The 21094-nt window shown below is 40.3% G+C and overlaps 3 protein-coding genes across 7 annotated transcripts in view; all 3 read right to left on the bottom strand.

Moving 5' to 3' along the window:
* CNOT10 (CCR4-NOT transcription complex subunit 10) overlaps positions 1-21094 on the bottom strand; it is a 47068-nt gene that overhangs the window by 18810 nt on the left and 7164 nt on the right. For 3 of the 5 annotated variants that reach the window (XM_037525727.2, XM_037525737.2, XM_054692949.1), the window contains exons 1-10: positions 19323-19616; positions 16111-16205; positions 14766-14927; positions 8554-8704; positions 5365-5507; positions 3175-3261; positions 2327-2410; positions 1887-2004; positions 950-1099; positions 591-793 (exon numbers count right to left, since the gene is read on the bottom strand). In XM_037525727.2, the coding sequence (XP_037381624.1) occupies positions 591-793; positions 950-1099; positions 1887-2004; positions 2327-2410; positions 3175-3261; positions 5365-5507; positions 8554-8704; positions 14766-14927; positions 16111-16205; positions 19323-19524 (1395 nt within the window). In that variant the 5' untranslated portion in view covers positions 19525-19616. Of the gene's footprint in view, positions 1-590; positions 794-949; positions 1100-1886; positions 2005-2326; positions 2411-3174; positions 3262-5364; positions 5508-8553; positions 8705-14765; positions 14928-16110; positions 16206-19322; positions 19617-21094 lie in introns of those variants that run through there. The other 2 variants (XM_037525745.2, XM_054692958.1) reach the window with 1 other exon arrangement.
* On the bottom strand, positions 3421-4052 carry LOC119257653 (phosphatidylinositol N-acetylglucosaminyltransferase subunit Y). The gene has a single exon (XM_037525772.2). The coding sequence runs from the start codon at positions 4050-4052 to the stop codon at positions 3837-3839; it is 216 nt and encodes a 71-aa protein (XP_037381669.1). The 3' UTR covers positions 3421-3836.
* LOC119257650 (protein preY, mitochondrial-like) lies at positions 4127-4498 on the bottom strand. The gene has a single exon (XM_037525757.2). The coding sequence runs from the start codon at positions 4481-4483 to the stop codon at positions 4139-4141; it is 345 nt and encodes a 114-aa protein (XP_037381654.1). The 5' UTR covers positions 4484-4498; the 3' UTR covers positions 4127-4138.

Genomic DNA, 21094 nt, shown 5'->3' with positions numbered 1-21094 from the left:
TGAGATTCAAAAGGCTTCCATCAACTGCTATTTGGAGATAATCTACCAGGTAAACTGGCCTATTTCTCGTAGCCACTACGGACAAACATATGTCATAGGGAAACAGCCGGGTAATCCATGAATCTAAACCATTTCCTGAAATAAAAGTAAGGTCTGCAGACATTGAAGGAAATTCAGTTCAATGCAGTTCTTTCCACACTCACTGTTATCTCCAGTCTTTCTCTAATCGCCTGCTGTACACACCATTCTCAGGCCAGCAGAGTGCATGACCCCTGCCCCAGCGGATAGCAGACCACTGCTCTGACAGATATGACCCCCTTATTGGCTTCAACTCTGTAAGGTGACTGCGGATACATTTTGCCATACTTACCAAACCCCAGAATGTTAACAACAGACTTTATGGAATTTAATTTTTTGTCTGATAAAAAACAGACAGGACTATAAATTCCCCAAGAGTTAAAAAAGGGATGAGCTCTTGTATGTTTCTGAGTATTTTCTGCTTTCAATGTGACAACTGGGGAGGAGTGGGAAGAGGGGTTAGGTGGGACGGGGGAGGGCATGGGTTAAAAAGATACCCAAGCAGCACTCACCCCCTTATTGGCAGCAATGCAGCATTCAGCCAGCCGTAGCCAGAGGCGAGGATTTGCGTGATAAACCTGAACAGCTTCAATCAGACACTCAAAGGCAGCAAGAGGCCTTCCAATGTGAAGAAGCTGAATTCCACAGTTATACAGCAGTTCATACCTCTTGTTGGTCAGCAATGTACACATAGGTCTTCCTGAAAATTTTTTGCCTGATGATAAAAATTAGATTATAATAAATCATCAGATTTACAATAAGTTCCACTGAAAACATTTATTCTGCTAAGTACATAGAATCACTGCTTTGCTTAACACCATTTCGGTGAGAATAAATCTATACAAACTACTCCCCAGGGAAAGGGGCTCACCTGGATCAGTGCTGCCTGCACTGAGCTGTGCACAGACATTGTCGTTTTCCTGCAGAGCCTTTTTAAAGTAGAAAATGCCCAAATTGTGCTTGCTCATGGCAAAATGGATGCAACCAAGATTATTCCAGAACATGCACCGCAAGCATTCACCTAAGAAAAACACATATACATTTGTCCACAGACAAATTTTACTGCTGATGTACCTCGAATAAGAATTGGGCATTATCTAGCGTGATTTAATTCCATGTGCAGTTCTACTTAGTCCCTACAGAGAAGTTTAAAAAACATTTGGAATTTAGGAAATATCTGAAAATTTTGTAAGCTTTTCTTTAAAAATCTTTTATTAAAGTGGTAAACTAGGGGCCTTCCTGATGGCGCAAGGGGTTAAGCACCACACTATGAAGCAATCCGCAGCCTCTGCGGCATGAGTTCGAGCCCTGGCTAGCCAGGGAGCAACCCACATGGCGAGGCAGACCTCTCCTGTCTCACCTGCTGCTCCCCTCAGCAGTGTATTTGAGTCAGTCTGCCTGTTCTGTTCCCCACTCTGTCTCTGATGAGTCCTCTCACTCCCCCCACACCTCTGGCCTGTACCCAGCTCTTATATGAATAGATAAATCTTTAAAAAATAAAAATAAAAAAAAAAAGGTGGCAAACTAATCTTACCATATTGTTAAGTCTGTTTAGTTTCCTGTGGTTTAATTCTGTGATTTAACAATTAGAGGCAAATTACGTATGTATCACTAACATAATAGGTAAATTGCACACATACAACAAAACAATATTCAGAAAAAAACTGGGAACAATCAAAATGCAGTAAGCAAGAATAGCAGGACCACATAAAATAGAACATATAATACCCTCCTTTTTTTGTTTATTAAACTTCAAGTCTCCAATGTTTTTTGAGTTCACACTTCTTTAAATAACAGTTTTCTTTTACCTGTTTTCATGAATCCTGGATGCTCAGCAATGTTTGAACTATTTAATAGCTTCACAGCTTTTCTGTAATTGCCTCGTAAGTACTCAAAATTGCTTTTGAGAAAGAGAGAGGGTGCGGACTGTAAAGAGAGTACATGTTACTTAGAATTTGTTTTCATATGCCTAATACGAGATTATAATCACATGGCTACACTGATACATGTTCAAGAACATAAATGAATTAGATAAGTCTTAAAATTTCTAAGTGAAAAACATATATTAAATTGTAGACACAGTATGACCCCTACTTCTCAACTCTATATCAAGGTTTGTATCCATGAGGACAGTGTATGTATATACTAAAATAGGTTAAAATAAACTACTTGAAACTGAAAAATACTCATTGTCCAATGAAGACATTTTAGGACATAGAAACAATAAGAGAAAAGACAAGATACTTACATTCCCAGCTGTGTTCATGACTGACTTGATTTCCCTTTTGCATGCCTTCAGGGACTTCATTTGGATATAAGCTCTTACTTTATACTGTTCAAAGAAAAAATGTTAGTATGTAGGAACTAAAGTGGATTTACACATGCTAAAGTGGTTTTACTTTACAGCTAAGGAAATAACAACCAATTTGTAATATAACAGTTATTTGTAAAAGCAAACTTAAAATTATCTTAGATAATCTATTTTTACTATAAAAATAGATTCCAAAAATGAAAAAATCCTGTCAATTCTTATCTGTACATGGCTAAATAGCAATGAATTTTAAATTATACAAATTGATTTTATCCTTCAATATATTCCTAGGTCATTTCTCTCAATCTCCTATAGAGGAATTAAAAGAAATGATATCACATTATTATCTTAAGCAAAGTATATTTAGAAGGGTAAATGTGTTTTAAATCATAATACTTCAGGGCCTCCCTGGTGGCGCAGGGATAGCACTATCAAGCTACCGCCAGCCACTGCAGCATGAGTTCCATGGGCCAAGGAGCAACCCACATGGCGTAGCAGACTTCCCTGTCTCACCCACTGCTCCCCTCAGCAGTGTATTTCAGTAGATCTGCCAGTTCTGCTCCCTACTCTCTCTGGTGAATCCTCTCACCCCCACCCCCCTGACACCTCTGGTTTACACCCCAGATTTTGTATTAATAAATAAATCCTTTTAAAAAAATCATAGTATTTCAAAACCAAATAAAAGTGTATGCATTGAATTATTTCCTGCTTTCAATGATCTATCACATTCTTCATTTATTCATAACTACAAATGCAATGTATAACCTTTTTAAAATTTATGTCACCTGGTGGATCTTTGATTTAGCAGCTTCTATTAGAGCTCCACTTTCAGCTTTGTGGTTAGATCCATCTTTGTTGGTATTGTTGCCAGTCTGTAGGGTGGTGATACAAAATTAACCAAAACTATATATATTTTTTTTTTTTATGAAAGTGTTAACATCTTATTTTAATGTAAGCATTTGATGCCAAAGAAATAAAGGTAATTTTACAAACACCAAATTTTTGCAAGTATGTAAAATTTCCATTTTACTGTAGTTTTAAATGCTTATCTCTACCAATTACTTCAATATAGCGCCTTTAAAAATATTTCAGTCATCATTAACGTGTGACTTTACCAAAGATTCTGAAATATAAAATTTCAAATTATTAACTTTAAGATAATGGGGTAAGAAATAATCATGACAGTTGGGTGTATTAATTTCCAAGACTTTTCTGAAATGTTTTTCTGATATAGCAGTTATAAATTAAAATCTGAAAAAAAGGGCAGAACAAAAATACAATAAAAGATCCTTCCACAGCTTATGCCACCTCTCATAGTCCTAAGCCTCTAATCAAGGTAAAGCATCTTTCCTACAAATTAAGTGGATTTCTAGTATTTCCATGGAGTTGAGCTTTCAGAGTTGCTCAAGCCAAATTATTGATATATACCATGTTGGTTCTTGTTGCATTAATTATGCCTGAAGAGTTTGATACCCATCCAAGTCCAAAGATGGAAGAACACATAAACTGGTATGGTAATGGGCAAGAGCAGACTGTAAAAACACAGGCTGGCTGTGCTAGTGCAGCCCTGTGGGAAGTTTTCCTCCACAGAGGCTGAGTAGAACAGTCCTGCTAAAGATACCAGTGGAATAAGGACAGTCAACGTAGGAAGAGACAAAAACATTCTTCTCCCCCAGTTATTTCCCGCCACTGTGATACGACTTTTGATCAGGCAGAAGGTGTTAAGAAAAATAAAATGCTGTGTAGTTTTTAATTCTGATCTGGTGTTACTCTTTCTTCTTGCTTCGTACTTTGATGTGTCCTCCTGGCTGCCTGTGGTATCATATTGGGAATCCCATCAATGATTGGATAAGCTATTCCCAACTCTTCATTAATCAATTCATTCGTTGATGCGTCATATCGGAGCGGCTTCTTGGAGAGCGGGCACACCAAGAGCTCCAGCAGCGCCGGGTCGAAGGCACCCTCTGCCCGCTCCCTCCGGTCCACCGACGGCCGCGCCCCCGATGCGTGCAGGCGCCGAAGGGCGACCGCGGCCGGCAGCGCTCGCGTCTCCCGCAGCGCAGAGGCGAGCCGGCCGCGCGCTCCGCTCAGCATGGTCTGGCAGCCGGCGACCGTGCTCGCCGCCAAAACTATATATTTTTAATTTAAGTTATTTATATTATACCCAAGTGAGGAAATCTGAATCATCCAGTGAGCACTTTCAAAATTAGGAATCCCAAGTTCCACCCCCAGAAATTCAAGTTTAATAATAGTTTAAAGTCGGTGACAGGAAACTCTGAGAAGCTCAAGGTTTAAGAAGCATAGACTGGGTAGGTTTCAAAATCATGAGTACTACTTGCAATCATTTTCTAAAGAAAATTCTCCAGGAATTCGTAAAAATTTTCTCCAGTACTAAACAGTCAACAACAATGGATTCAAAGTCTCTCACTGCATAACCCGTATTTACATTGCCAATCTTCTCTCCCACTGATCTTCATTACACTTCTCAGGTACCATGTAGACCAAACATACACCTTTTGTGCTTTTTTCCTCTGCCAGTGGGGTTATCCTGCCCTATCCCCCGATTTGTCAAATGATTACATTTTTCAAGACTCAAATTAAAATCCAAACATTCCCTATCCTCCTTCCTCTCTACCTAAAAACAGAAGTTGTTCAATCTTTCTCCTCTGACCTGAGTTCCTGGAAAAGCAGGAACTGCAATGTTTTCATTTTTGTCAACTTAGTACCTAGCAGAACACATAACTATCAAAGTGAATTATATTTCATCAACTGTTGTAAGTACTGAATATAAAAGTGAAATATTTTATCACCTGGTATTTAGGAATAATGCTAATTACTTAATAGCGATGGTTTACAAATCTATGAGTAAACCACTAAACTGTACACTTTAAAATGATAATTTTTTTGTATGTGGATTATATTCCAAAACTATAAACATATTTAATAATAAAAAATGAGCCATATATTACACTTACCTCATTCTTCCCATTTTTGTTATTGTTACCCTGTGAAATCATTTTTTCTAGGACAGCAAGAAGATGCAAAGCTTTCTCAGCTTGGTAGGTTAATATATACAGGTCTACAAGCAAAAAGCACACTGCTTGGGCAAATTTTTCTTCTGGGGGGGAAAAAAAGGAAAAGAAATGTCACAATCCAATGTGAAGCAAACATCTCAGGACCACAACCCCCCAAAAATAGTTCTAATGAGCAAAACCTACATCTTTACTTAAATGATTGTTGATCACCTAGAACCATGAGTGGAAGCAACTTGCATCGACAACACCACCATTCTGTGGGGCACCTCAAGGGCCTTAATTTCAGGGATTACAGTAACTAAACCTCCTTTAGCAGAATCTCTACTAAAGTACATGGAATGAGGAATATGATTACTGGTAGAAGGAAATTTTAATACGAGTACCTGCTACTTACTAGATGTGCAACTTATTTTTAGATACCAGCTCGCTCTCCTGCAAAGTGGAGAGACTACTTTACCTGCTTGAAGGTAAAAGCAGATACCAGGTGATCTCTTCAGATTCCTTCTACCTCTGAAAAATCTATGACTCTAGGAAATAGATTATTCTCTTAGGCATGGAGGTGGGAAAAAGAAATAATCTGATTACAGGGCCTCCCTGGTGGCGCGAGGGGTTAAGACGCAACCTATGAAGCTATCTGCAGCCACTGCAGCAAGAGTTCGATCCCCGGCTGGCTATGGAGCAACCCACATGGCGCAGCAGACCTCTCCTGACTCAACCGCTGCTCCCCTCAGCAGTGTATTTCAGTCAGTCTGCCTGTTCTGTTCCCCACTCTGTCTCTGGTGAATCCTCTCAAACCCCACAACTCTGGTCTGTACCCCAGCTCTTATATGTATAAATAAATAAATCTTTTTTAAAAAGAAAAAGAAATGATCTGATTACAGGACCAAAGACACAAAGGGTGGGCTGGAGTATATCAAAAGACTGGAAATGCCAAGAAGAAAATATACAGACGTCAAAGGAAGAAGAGTCCAGTGAAGTGAGAAAGGGTAACCTGGTATGAATTAACACTTTTCCTATCCTTTCAAAAAAAAGGATAAAAGAAAAAGTTACATCTAAAAGACAGCTGCTATAATCAAGAACAGAAAATTTCAAAAGAAATCTTCCTGATTTCACTCTCGCTTTTAGAAAGCAGCCAACATGGAATCCATTTAAAACTGAAATCAACGAAGTTGATGTGCAAAGGTCACCCATCTCTGAGGGCTTCCTGCCCCACTGAAAAGAAAACCCTTACTAAGGTTACAGTGCTTCACTGTAGTACCTACCTCCTGTCTCACAGTGGCCCTCCAGCTGTTCCTCTCACTCACCAAATTCTAGCTCACCTAAGATCTTCTACACATACTATTATCTCTCACTGGAATGCTCCCCAGCTTTCCTTGATTACGTTATCTAAAAATAACATCGCAGGTCAATCTCCAGCGTCTTACCCAATTTAGTTTTAATCCACAGCATTTAACTACCTCACAACATGTATTTGTTGTGTCTCTCTCTGTCCCATTAGACTATAAACTTAATGAGGGTAAAGAATTTGACTCCATTATCTTCAGAACCCAAAACAGGGTCTGCTCCATAGTATATGAGCAATCAATAGATGCTGTAAAAAGAACCAAGTAGTAAAGTTAAAAAAAAAAAATTTTAAGGAAGAAAAATGGATTTGAATACTGACCAGTTGGTTTCTATATTCTGCTTGGCCACAGCACAGATTAAAAGGATTTCTTGAATGTTTCTGGAAATTTTAAAAACCAACTTAATACATATCTGTGCCATCCTAGAAATTCAATTCTGATTTTCAGCTTAACAAAAGAAGGGAACTGGTCACTGGATACATAACTCTTCACCACTGATGTCTCTTCTGGCCTGTTTGTCCATCCATCATGCCCTCGGGGTTCAGGGAAAGAAGAGAAGCAATATGAAAATGGCTCCCAGGCCACAGTTACCAGCTGTTCAACCAATTGTCAACAACAGTAACTCCTCCCAAAGCACCACAGAGGAGTAGTCACACCCCACCATCTGTCCTGGGGTGACCACATCAGTAATTATGCTGTTTATTCACCAGGAATTCATATTAAGTGTTTTAAGTTTAAAAGAGAGTAACCATGGAGAAAAATGACAAAAATATGAATCACAAGTGAAATCTGCCTGCTAATGGGCTGGAAACCAACAATCCTCTCTACCGGCCACTTCCTAGGTCCAGCTTTGCTGCTTCATTTGCCCCCTTTCACCCTTACCTTTCTTACTAGAGGCCTACTAATTGTGAGCTAGTTAAGAAAACAGAAAAGCTGACATAGTCTGGACTACTTACTCTACCAATTCCCAAAAAAATTTTAAGGAGACAGACAAATGAACACTAACTATCCTTTTCCTAATATTCCCACCTTACATTCCACTTAAGTAGGAAAGGATCAGGTACACTGAGGTCATGTTTAACTGCAAAGGAAAAACAAAAATCACTAGATCTTTTCCAAATTCAAATAGCATTTCCAACAGTATCTTCAAAAGTTGTGGGGAGAGAGTGCTAAAAGAACAACTGTGACTCATCTAAAAGAGATACAATTTTGATCTTTTCTTTTTTTTTTTTTTTTTTTAAGATTTATCTATTTATGCATATAAGAGCTGGGGTACAGGCCAGAAGTATGGGGGGTGAGAGGATTCACAAGAGACAGAGTGGGGAACAGAACAGGCAGACTAACTGAAATACACTGCTGAGGGGAGCAGCGGGCAAGGCAGGAGAGGTCTGCTGGGCCATGTGAGATGCTTCCTGGCCGGCCGAGGATCGAACTCATGCTGCAGAGGCTGCGGACTGCTTCATAGTGCTGTGTTTAACCCATTGCGCCACCGGGAGGCCCCCAATTTTGATCTTTTCTAGCCACTATGAAAACCTTACAGAAAAACCTACAAAGTTTTCTTTCTCTCTCTCTCTCTTTTTTTTTTTTTCAAATTTATCAAGAGGAAAAGGAGAAAGAAGAAAAAGAGAGGCACCTGCACAGTAACAGGTGGGCAGGAGAGCTGCCCTTTTTTTCTTTCTTTAAAAACTGACTTCAGTTCTCTGATTTGGGTTATCTGGCTACAAGCACCAGAGACCTCTGTAAGTATGAGAAGATAGGGAAATTTTTCATTTGGCAGAAAACATACCAAAAGGTTCTATGAACTGATAGAGTTTTTCGCCAACTGATATTGCTTCTGTATACTGCCGCAGATGATAAAGGATGACTGCTTGATTGTAATACAACATGCTGTTTTCAACATCATCTAATCCATCCATTTCTTCAACAGCTGAGTGGACCTATGAACAATAAACAGGAATTTTGTTTTAAAATACAGTAAGTAAATAGAAAACAAAAATGAAAGAATCTATATGAATAAACATGAACACAGGCCAGTATTTTTTACTCTGAGTTCTTCCACACTTTCAACAGAACTTCTACATTTTAATTACTCTCACATACTAAAAATTATTTCATTCATAATCTTCTTCTGTTAAGTAAAATATTTTGGTGGGGTTTTATTAAGTACCTAGCACAAGGCAAGGTGATTCTCTTCTTTGCACTGTGAAGATATCTTCAGTGTTTTACTGCCAACATGACTTCTCAGTTGGATTCTACCTTCTAGTCTCATGAGCTGCAAGGTGCTACATGGGTAACAGGCAAAACCTTTCCCATGAGAATGTTACACAGCATATGTAACTGTAAATACATAATAAATAAGCTTGACTCAATTTTATAAAAACTAAGGTAAAATTCAAACATTAAGACACAGCGGGGGCCTCCCCGGTGGCGCAGTGGTTGAGCGCTGGGTTGCGAAGCTGCCCGCGGCCTCTGCAGCGCCGGTTCGATCCCCGGCTGCTCCCCGGCCACCGGAGGAGGGTCCCACATGGCGCGCAGACCTCTCCTGCCGCCCGCTGCTCCCCTCAGCAGTGTACTTCGGTCCTTCTGCCTGCTCTGCTCCCCGCTCTGGCTCGGTGAATTCTCTCACCCTCCCGCGCTTCTGACTGTGCCCAGTGCATGTATAAACAAAACAAACAAACAAACAAATAAATAAAAAAAACATGCCTCTATAAAAAAAAAAAAAAAAAAAAAAAAGACACAGCGGGGCCTCCCCGGTGGCGCAGCGGTTGAGCGCTGGGTTGCGAAGCTACCCACGGCCTCTGTGGCGCCGGTTCGATCCCCGGCTGCTCCCCGGCCACCGGAGGAGGGTCCCACATGGCGCACAGACCTCTCCTGCCGCCCGCTGCTCCCCTGAGCAGTGTGTTTCGGTCCTTCTGCCTGCTCTGCTCCCTGCTCTGGCTCTGGTGAATTCTCTCACCCTCCCGCGCTTCTGACTGTACCCAGTGCATGTATAAACCAAAAACAAACAAACAAATAATAAATAAATAAGACATGCCTCTAGAAAATTAAAAAAAAAAAAAAAACAACAAAACAAAACAAAAAAAAAAGACACAGCGGCTGGTGCGGCAGACCTCTCCTGTCCCGCCCACTGCTCCCCTCAGCAGTGTATTTCGTCAGTCTGCCGGTTCTGTTCCCGGCTCTGTCTCTGGTGAATGCTCTCACCCTCCCGTGCATCTGGCCTGTACCCCGGTTCTTGTATTAAAAAAAAAAAGTTCCCTCCCCTCTTTTATTTTTTTTTAAAAAATATTTATTTATTTATTTATACATGCACTGGGTACAGTCAGAAGCACGGGAGGGTGAGAGAATTCACCAGAGCCAGAGCGGGGAACAGAACAGGCAGACCGACGAAATACACTGCTGAGGGGAGCAGCGGACGGCAGGAGAGGTCTGCACACCATGTGCCACGTGGGAATGGAACTGGAGCTGCAGAGGCTGCGGACAGCTTCCCAACAGCTTCCCAACCCAGCACTCAACCGCTGCACCACCAGGGAGGCCCCCTCCTCTCCTTTAAAACAAAACAAAACAAAACAAAACAAAACAAAACAAAACAAAACAAAACAAAACACAGTGGCTAACTACTTTCTATATGCCAGATTTGCTACGTTGAAACTTTTACAAAGAACACCTCATTTAATCCTCACTAGACCTGGAGACATAGATAATATAATCATTTCCATTTTATTAATGGGAAAATAGCATGAAAAGCCTAATTATCTTGTCCAAGGACATGTATATAAGGAGCGTATTTTCTGATTTTCCTATTATGTTCAGGTTTTGTTCCCATAACAAAAAAAAAAAAATTTTTTTTAAGTAATGAACAAAAATACATTTTTTCACATATGGCATAGGATTTTAATGACTTTACTAGAACCCTAACATCCACATCTGATACTAACAGAAAAAAATTATAACACTACATTTGAAAGCAAGGAACTAGAAGGTTCATTATATACATAGTGATTTGTAATCAGGTTTCTGCAGACTTCAGTCACTCACAATGTGAGCTGGGGGAGAGAAGATCAAATGTTTATTGGTCCTAGTTAACCAAAAACATGACATCTCAAAGTTTGGGGTTCTTTATAATTTTCATTTATCGATTCACTATCTTCAAGTGATTAAAAAGTCTGTTTAAATAGAGAAAACTCAATTTCAATTAAAGGCAACATTTCTTCATAGTTAAGAGAGAGAAAGGGTTAATTCTCAGCCAGAAAGTGAGATTTTGGATAAATTAGGAGTTTTGGGTTTACAATTCATAACATGAATAACTGCCACATTTTCTATGATTCACTAAAATAATCTAACTGTTCCAATCAGAACAAAACCTACTCATTATTATTTATTTATGTTTTTTAAACATTTATTTATTTTTATACAAGAGCTGGGGTACAGGCCAGAGGTGCAGGAGGGTGAGAGGATTCACCAGAGACAGAGTGGGGAGCAGAACAGGCAGATGGACAGAAATACACTGCTGAGGGGAGCAGCAGGCGCAACAGGAGAGGTCTGCTGCACCATGTGGGAATCTCTCTGGCCAGCTGGGAATCAAACCCTGCTGCAGAGGCTGCGGACAGCTTCCTAGCGCTGCGCTTAAACCTCTGCACCACAGGGGAGGTCCCCAAAAAACTACTCTTTAAATGAAACAAAACATTAATGAAAGTGGAGTAAGTTGTCACTGTGCCCAGAATGTGACTCTGCATAGAAGTACCACTTAGAGAAAGCAGGAGACACATGGACAAACACTTCTAGCAAACTCTGAGAGCTGGAAGGCACTAGCAGGGTTAATGAATCAACCTTATTAAGAATGAAGGGTGGTGAAATGACTTAAAAAAGCAGTTTTCTTGGTTTAACAGGAATCTTGCAGGAGCCTCTTCTACAAAAAATGTTTGTTTTTTTTTAAAGATTTATTTATTTATTTACATAAGCACTGGGTACAGTCAGAAGTGCGGGAAGGTGAGAGAATTCACCAGAGTCAGAGAGGGGAACAGAACACACAGACCGATGAAATACACTGCTGAGGGGAGCAGCAGGCATGGCTGGAGAGGTCTGTCACACCATGTGGGACCCTCGCTGATGGCCAGGGATCGAACCAGCACTGCAGAGGCTGCAGGCAGCTTCGCAACCCAGCTCTCAACTGCTGCGCCACCAGGGGAGGCCCTACAAAAAATGTTTTAAGGACGAACTTGTGCTAGAAGAAACTGCCTACAGGGATCACAGGGTACCTGCACTAGGTATCAGCAAACATCACCTTTCCTCTGATTCAGGAACTCCAGATGAAATCATAGCTAATAATACTGGAGTAATGATGGAATATGATGACATTTATTTATGAAGACTGAGGAGTTTACAGGAACAGATTCAGGAGTCTGGTTCAGATCCTGCTCTCCCTTTCCCAGCTGTATGAATTAAATTGTTAAGACTCTCCTCAGGGCATCCCCTGGTGGCACAGGCGGTTGAGTGCTGCACTGTGAAGCTGTCCGCAGCCTCTGCAGCGCCAGTTCAATCCCGGCCAGATGGCGAGGGTCCTATATGGTGCGGCAGACCTCTCCTGTCTCATCCGCTGCTCCCCTCAGCAGAGTATTTCATCAGTCTGCCTATTATGTTCCCCGCTCTGTCTCTGGTGAATCCTCTCACCCTCCCGCGCCTCTGGTCTGTACCCCACTTCCTACATAAATAAATAAAAAAAAACCTCTCCTCAAACCCTAGTAATAAAACTACCATAATAAGGACTGACCTCAAGGGCTAAATGTGAAGATTTTATGAGACAAGACACAAAAAACAATTATATGGAATCTGGAATCAAGTAAGCATTTAATAAATGCTGGCTGTTGTTCTCATTTTTGTTGAAGAATTTGAGTTGAAAAATTACTCCTATAAATAACTATGAATGGGCCTCCCCGGTGGCGCAGTGGTTGAGCGCTGGGTTGCGAAGCTGCCCGCAGCCTCTGCAGCGCTGGTTCGATCCCCAGCTGCTCCCCGGCCACTGGAGGAGGGTCCCACATGGCGCACAGACCTCTCCTGCGGCCCACTGCTCCCCTCAGCAGTGTACTTCGGTCCTTCTGCCTGCTCTGCTCCCCGCTCTGGCTCTGGTGAATTCTCTCACCCTCCCGCGCTTCTGACTGTACCCAGTGCTTGCATAAATAAATAAATAAATAAATCTTTAAAAAAAAAAAAAAAATAACTATGAAAAGCCTCAAGAGGTCACTTATGTCTGACAATGTCACATTTTTGGGTGATAATATACAATGTAGTGGTACTCATGAAACCAGGACAGGGGCTCAAAAAGAACTTCAGACTAAAGCAGTAATGGAAAGTACACACTCTGGAGTCAAGCTGAACTGAGTTCATGTAGCTCTCATCATTTAAAAGCTTTCTGCTGTGGGCCTCCCCTGGTGGCGCGGGTGGTTGAGCGCAGGGCTGTGAAGCTGTCTGCAGCCTCTGCAGCACCAGTTCGATTCAGGCTGGCCAGTGAGGGTCCCATATGGCGAGGCAGACCTCTCCTGTCTCGCCCGCTGCTCCCCATAGCAGTGTATTTCTTCAGTCTGCCTGTTCTGCTCCCTACTCTGTATATGGTGAATCCTCTCACCCTCCCGTGCATCTGGCCTGTGCCCTGGTTCTTGTATAAATAAATAAATAAATAAATAAATCTTTAAAAAAATATTTAAAAGCTTTCTGCATCTGGACAATTTACATAAGCTAACTTTACCTCAATTTTCAGATCTGTATGAGGGGAAAAATACAGTTACCACTTCATGGGGATACTGGAAAGAATATAAGTTGTTGCATAGAAGGTGGTTAGCAGGACCTTGGTACACAGCAAGCACTAAATGTTTGCTAGCTGATCTCAACAGCATTATCATTGTAATTAGCACTTTGGAATATCAAAGGTCTAACCTTGTGATGTGAAAAAAGCTGTTATAACCAGACCAATGACCAAGGCAAATCTGAAATCATATATAAGTAACAATATTACCCATTTAATCAATTAATCATTCCCTGATCTAAAATGCTAAAACAATTAACAACTAAATCTTTGCAGTTATTATAAATAAGATATAGAGCCTCCCCGGTGGTGCAGCGGTTGAGTGCTGGATTGCAAAGCTGCCCGCAGCCTCTACAGTGCCGGCTCAATAACCGGCCACCGAGGGAGGGTCCCACATGGCGTGCAGACCTCTCCTGCTGCCCGCTGCTCCCCTCAGCAGTGCACTTCGTCAGTGCCTGTTCTGTTCTCTGCTCTGGCTCTGGTGAATTCTCTCACCCTCCCGCGCTTCTGACTGTACCCCAGTGTTTGTATAAATAAATAAATCAATCTTAAATATATATATATATATATATCAGCAGTTAAGCTTATTCATATTTTACTTTCTCAAAGCTCCGAAGTTCATTTAAATTTGGTGTATATTGGGCCTCCCCGGTGGCGCAGTGGTTGAGCGCTGGGTTGCGAAGCTGCCTGCAGCCTCTGCAGCGCTGGTTCGATCCCCGGCTGCTCCCCGGCCACCGGAGGAGGGTCCCACATGGCGCGCAGACCTCTCCTGCCGCCTGCTTCTCCCCTTAGCAGTGTATTTCATCAGTCTGCCTGTTCTGTTCCCCGCTCTGGCTCTGGTGAATTCTCTCACCCTCCTGTGCTTCTCACTGTACCCAGTGCTTAAATAAATAAATGAATGAATGAATGAATGAATGAATGAATAAATAAATAAAATATCTTTAAAAAAATAAATATATTTGGTGTATTATTCTATTCTGTTCAAGTTAAAAGCATAACAAAATAAAATCACACAACATACTTTTCATTTTCTGGAATAATAATTTTATACAAATAAAATTAAGATTGACAAATATCTCATATATTAGTAAAAAGTGCTATCAATATCAGATAAGAAATCACATTAATTTTCCTTAACTATTTTTCTTTCACAATTTAGAAAACCGCACTATATTTTTATGGCTCATTTATTTGTATATCACCTGATTCTTCAGCTGGTTAAGAGTTTGTCTCAAATTATCCGTTGTTGTTTGGTTACTTTTAAAAAACTCAGCTACTGCTGTATTCAAAATTATTTTATAGTCATCTTTGTTTATATCCTGTAGGCAGGCAAGGTGTTGCAGACAGGTGTCATAATTTCCTGCCTAAAACAAAAACACATACACAAGCAAAATTACATGTGAGCTTTGAGAACTATACACGCACTTCCAAATATATTTTCCATTTTCATTTGAAAAACTCTTTGAAAGGACAGATATCATTCTATTAAATAGCATCAATTAAGAAATTATGGTGTCAGTTATATTTTAATTAAACTGGGGAAAAAAGAAATTATGGCTATTTATTTCCTAAATATCAAACTCAAACACTGATACATGTATACTGCATCTTTAAGACATAGATATAGATACATAGTGGTAAGTAAAATACCTCTACATCTAATATATATAACATCTAATACATACAACAGTGATATATTTATAGATATATATTGCTAACAGAGCATAATAGCTGATTCAAGAAAGGTAATATGATTATTCCAAATTTTAATTTCCAACAAATATACATCAAATATCTACAAATAAAGTTTTCCCACTTACCTATATATAACCTGGTAATCAAGTAAGATTTTCTTTCATATTGCTTGACAGAGAAATTAAAATTTTGAGAATAAATTTTGACTTATTTTTTAAAAGCATAGTCAGGAAGAACTGAAAAGAAGTGAAGTGAAAAAACTGACCCAGATATTTCCAAATCTCATTTTAAGAGACTTAAAAACAACACTGTGAGAGTTAAAACATGTTTATGAAAACACAAAATGCTGGGAATAGTTCAAAGTACTCCCATTTCTTTCATATTTAAACTCTAAGATGTTATTTTTTACTTCAAAACTGAACTTACTCTTGAAATTTATTTTTATTTATTTATTTATTTTTTTTTACTCTTGAAATTTAACTCTTGTGTTATTACAAAATAAACATTATAAATTAAAAAATTCACTGTGGGGGCCTCCTTGGTGGTGCAAGGGGTTAAGCACCACACTATGAAGCAATCCAAAGACTGCAGCACGCGTTCGATCCTCAGCTGGCCAGGACGCAACCTACATGGCATAGCAGACCTCTCCTGACTTGCTCGCTGCTCCCCTCAGCACTGTATTTCAGTTAGTCTGCCTGTTCTGTTCCCCACTTTGTCTCTGGTGAGTCCTCTCACCTCCCACATCTCTGGCCTGTGCCCCAGGTCTTGTATGCATAAATAAATCTTTTTAAAAAAAATTCACTGTGAAATCTTTTAAAAAAAATTCACTGTGTACGAGAAACCAATTCTTACCGTGAAGGCTTGGAAAGCACTGGAGGACAACTCCTTCTCTTGATCAGTGATGCCAGAAGACTGACCTGTCCCTTCATGTTTCTCTGCTCCCTGATCTGCGAACACACAAATTTTACAGTTCTTTAGAAATAAAAGCTGTGTAGTAAATGTGTCCTCAGTTTTCTTCTTCCTCATGAAGTTGCTGAAGTTAAAGCTCTTTTAACTATAATGGCTAATTAGTTTCATAAACGAGTAAGAAGTGACCCCTCTGAAAAGTTAAAGAAGAAATGTTTCCCTTGGTTGTGGTCAAACACAATGAAAACCCACCATCACTTCTGCAAGGATTATAGCTCTGTCCATCAGGATGTTGTGGTCTCTTAAAATATTAGATATGCCAGGCCTCCCTGGTGGTGCAGCGGTTGAGCGCTGGGTTGCGAAGCTGCCTGCAGCCTCTGCAGCGCCGGTTCGATCCCCGGCTGCTCCCCGGCCACCAGAGGAGGGTCCCACATGGCGCGCAGACCTCTCCTGCCGCCCGCTGCTCCCCTCAGCAGTGTACTTCGGTCCTTCTGCCTGCTCTGCTCCCCGCTCTGGCCCTGGTGAATTCTCTCACCCTCCCGCGCTTCTGACTGTACCCAGTGCTTGTAAAAATAAATAAATAAATAAATAAATAAATAAATAAATAAATAAATAAATAAATAAATCTTTAAAAAAAAAAAAAATTAGATATGCCTCTCCAGAGCAAGATACCAAGAATATTCAAGATACTGTGCCAGTCCCAAAAAATACAACACTAATTTGATGATATATATGCATCCCCATATTTACTGCATCATCATTTACAATAACCAAGAACTGGAAACAACCCAAATGTCCATCAATTGACAAATGGATAAAGAAGATGTGGTGTATATATACACAATGAAATACAATACAGTAATAAAAAGACAAAATCCTGCCATTTGCGAAAATATGAATTGACTAAAAGAATATTATGCTTAGTGAAATAAGCCAAACAGTGAAAGACAAAGTATGATTTCACTCATATGGGGTGTGTGTGTGTGTGTGTGTGTGTGTATGAACAAAACCCAAACAAATCAAATAAATAAAATAAAAATAAACTCTGGACTATGGGAACACTTGGTGGTTACCAAAGGGAAGAGGCAAAGGGGGTGGTGAGTAAGCTGGGACAAAAATGAAATAGAGAGGGATGGAATGAAATGTTCCATGTATCATGCAATATTACTTCAATTTAAAAAAAAAAACTAAGTTAAATAAGGAAAATTTTGTTATATTTTAAGGAATTATATAAGAGGAAAGGCTCAAAATGAAGATAAAAAGTAAAGTTCAATGTATGTATATGTGTTACTTATTAGTAAACTATGATTCTTAGACTCATTTAAGCTCCTTATATTACAGCTTTCAGGTTCTTTATGACCTGTCTTCATATTTTTCTAACTGCATATTTTTCAATATTCTCCAATTTCTACCTCCCATTTGCCATAACAATAAAGGTCTTTTTTTTTTTTAAGATTTATTTATTTTTATACAAGAACCGTGGTATAGGCCAGATGCGCGGGAGGATGAGAGGATTCACCGGAGACAGAGCGGGGAATAGAACAGGCAGACTGAAGAAGTACACTGCTGAGGGGAGCAGCGAGAGAGACAGGAGAGGTCTGCTTCGCCATGTGGGATTCCCGCCAGCCAGCCAGGATCTAACCTGCGCTGCAGAGGCTACAGACAGCTTCACAGTGTGGCGCTCAACTGCCTGCACCACCAGGGAAGCCCTAAAGGTCTTTTTTTACAAAAAGATTTATATATTTATGCATACAAGAACTGGGATACAGGCCAGAGATGCAGGGGGTGGGGATTCACCAGAGACAGACTGGGGAGAACAGGCAGATCTACTGAAATACACTGCTGAGGGGAGCAGCAGGTGAGAGGAGTGGTCTGCTGCGCCATATGGGTCACCTCCCTGGCCAGGGATCAAACTCATGCTGCAGTGGCTGTGGACAGCTTCACAGTGCTGCATCTTAACCCCTTGCGCCACCAGGGAAGACCCCAAAAATAAAGTATGAATTTAGACTGAAGCAAAATTCTCAACTCTTTGTTCATCATAAAATTTTAACAATGAACATAAATAACTTTTATACATTTCAGGAAATACTTACATAAACATTTTAACAAACATAAAATGTTTAAATCATTTATCTTCCCTCACAAGAAGTTTATTCAATTTAAACCAAACACCAAAAATACTGACTCTGCCATCAAGTCATCTCCATAGCTTCCTTTAAACTATATCCTCTTCGATTAGATGAAATTCCCACTTCTACAAACATTTCAGAGAACTGAGTTCAAAAGCCTATTATTTTTTTTTTATTTATTTTTTTTTTTAGAGGCATGTTTTTATTTATTTATTTAGTTAGTTAGTTAGTTTTTGTTTGTTTGTTTATACAAGCACTGGGTACAGTCAGAAGCGCAGGAGGGTGAGAGAATTCACCAGAGCCAGAGCGGGGAGCAGAGCAGGCAGAAACACCGAAGTACACTGCTGAGGGGAGCAGCGGGCGGCAGGAGAGGTCTGCGCACCATTTGGGACCCTCCTCTGGTGGCCAGGGAGCAGCCGGGGATCAAACTGGCGCCGCAGAGGCCGCGGGCAGCTTCGCAACCCAGCGCTCAACCGCTGCGCCACCGGGGAGGACCTCAAAAGCCTATTATTGGCCTTTATTTTAACCAACACTTATTTTACCTACATTCTATTACTTTAAGATAAAACTTACCCAAAAAAGCCCACTTCAATAGGGTTAATATTTTAGTTTTCCTTATCATCTTCCTGCACCTTATAAATTTTCTACAAGGAATGGACATTATTTTTGTAATCAGTTTAAAAAGTTTTTTTTCCTTGTTTATTTATTTATTTATTTATTTATTTATTTATTTATGCATATAAGAACTGGGGCACAGGCTAGAGGTGTAGGGGGGGTGAGAGGATACACCAGACAGAGTGGGGAACAGAATGGGCAGAATGACTGAAATATACTGCTGAGGGGAGTAGCGGGCCAGACAGGAGAGGTCTGCTGCTCCATGTAGGTAGCTCCCTGAAGGGCTGGGGATGGAACTCGTGCTGCAGAGGCTGAGGATAGCTTTACAGTGCTGTGCTCAAACCCTTGCACTACCAGGGAGGCCCATTTTAAAAAGTTTTTAAAGAATTTATTTTATAATTGCTGACTTCTTACCAGAAAGCATCTGTACATAATTCCACAATGTGTCTTTATTTGACCAAAAGTAGTCTCCATTGCCAATTGAAAGAGTATATGACCGTTCATCCATAAGTTTGACTTTCCTTCTACCTTGGCCCAACGAACATGGCTGACTTTCTAGGCGTACAGGGTTTTTTGATGCACAAACCTTGACATTCTTTAGGCCAACAGACTTCATTTCTAACCAAACAAGTGCCTTGAGGTTTAAATGAAGTAGAAAAGAAACACACTGCTTTTCAAAACTGAAAAATTTCAGTTAACTGAAAGCCCAGACACATTCCAATACAGAATGTTAACAATTCAAATTTGATTGGAGGAGGATCTTCCATATAAGCTATACTATGATGTTCAAGAAATTTTTTCCAAAAGAAAAACCAAAATTTTAAGGTCGAAGAAAATCTGCAGCTACAATCATAAAATACTAAATACCATATAGCTGAGGTGCACACACCCTGCATGTGGTTTTCTATCCTTCAGTAATGCCCCTGACCTATCAAAACCCTACATGTAATAGCTGATTTCTACATTGCTGAGAGACATAACATTTAAACAGACCTGAGCAACAAAGAAGGAAATAAAGGATCAAGAATCAAGCATGTGGGCCTCCCCAGTGGCGCAGCGGTTGAGCGCTGGGTTGCGAAGCTCCCCGTGGACTCTGCAGCGCCGGTTCAATCCCCGACTGCTCCCCGGCCACTGGAGGAGGGTCCCACATGACGCGTAGACCTCTCCTGCCGCCCGCTGCTCCCCTCAGCAGTGTACTTCGGTGCTTCTGCCTGCTCTGCTCCCCGCTCTGGCTCTGGTGAATTCTCTCACCCTCCCGCGCTTCTGACTATACCCAGTGCTTGTATAAATAAAGAAATAAATCTTAAAAAAAAAAAACAAAACAAGAATGTCAGCACACTTTGGGGATCACAGGCAAAGAAGAAAGTTACCACTGCAGTATTTTTATTTTAATACCTAAGTCATTTTTATGCATAGAAAAGAAATTCACTCTAGTTTTCTTTTTTTTAAAGATTTATTTATTTATGCATACAAGAGGTGGGGTACAGGCCAGAGATGTGGGGGGTGAGAGGAGTCTCCAGAGACAGAGTGGGGAACAGAATAGGCAGATTGACTGAAATACACTGCTGAGGGGAGCAGCAGTCAAGACAGGAGAGGTCTGCCTCGCCATGTGGGTTGCTCCCTGGCTGGCTGGGGATCGAACTCGTGTTACAGAGGTTGCAGATTGCTTCATAGTGCGGTGCTTAACCCCTTGTGCCACCAGGGAGACCTGATTCACTCTAGTTTTCAATTTTTTTAAAAAACTACTTTTTTAAGATTTTATTTTATTTTTATACAAGAACTGGGGTACATCCTCAATATCATAAAGGCCTAGCCAGAGTAATAAGACAAGAGAAAGACATACAAGAATCCAAATAGGGAAGAAATAAAACTATCACTATTCGCAGATGATATGATAATGTACATAGAGAACCCCAAAAACTCTACAGAAAAACTAATCAAACTAATCAATAAGTTTAGTAAAGTAGCAGGGTACAAAATCAACACAAAAATCAGCAGTCTTCCTGTACACGAACAATAAATCTGAAGAAGAAATCAAGAAAACCATCCCTTTAATTATTGAAAAAAAAAATCAAATACTTGGGAATAAACCTGACAAAAGAGGTAAAGGACCTACACAAAGAAAAGTATAAAACTCTGTTAAAGGAAATAGAAGAAGGGAACATGCTCAACGAGTCAGTCAGAAA

This window comes from Talpa occidentalis, unplaced genomic scaffold (assembly GCF_014898055.3).
Source record: "Talpa occidentalis isolate TD23 unplaced genomic scaffold, MPIMG_talOcc4v2.1 talOcc4.10, whole genome shotgun sequence".
Taxonomy (NCBI): Eukaryota; Metazoa; Chordata; class Mammalia; order Eulipotyphla; family Talpidae; genus Talpa; species Talpa occidentalis.
Note: the sequence above shows the minus strand (reverse complement) of the source record. Positions and strands in the feature narration are given on the sequence as shown.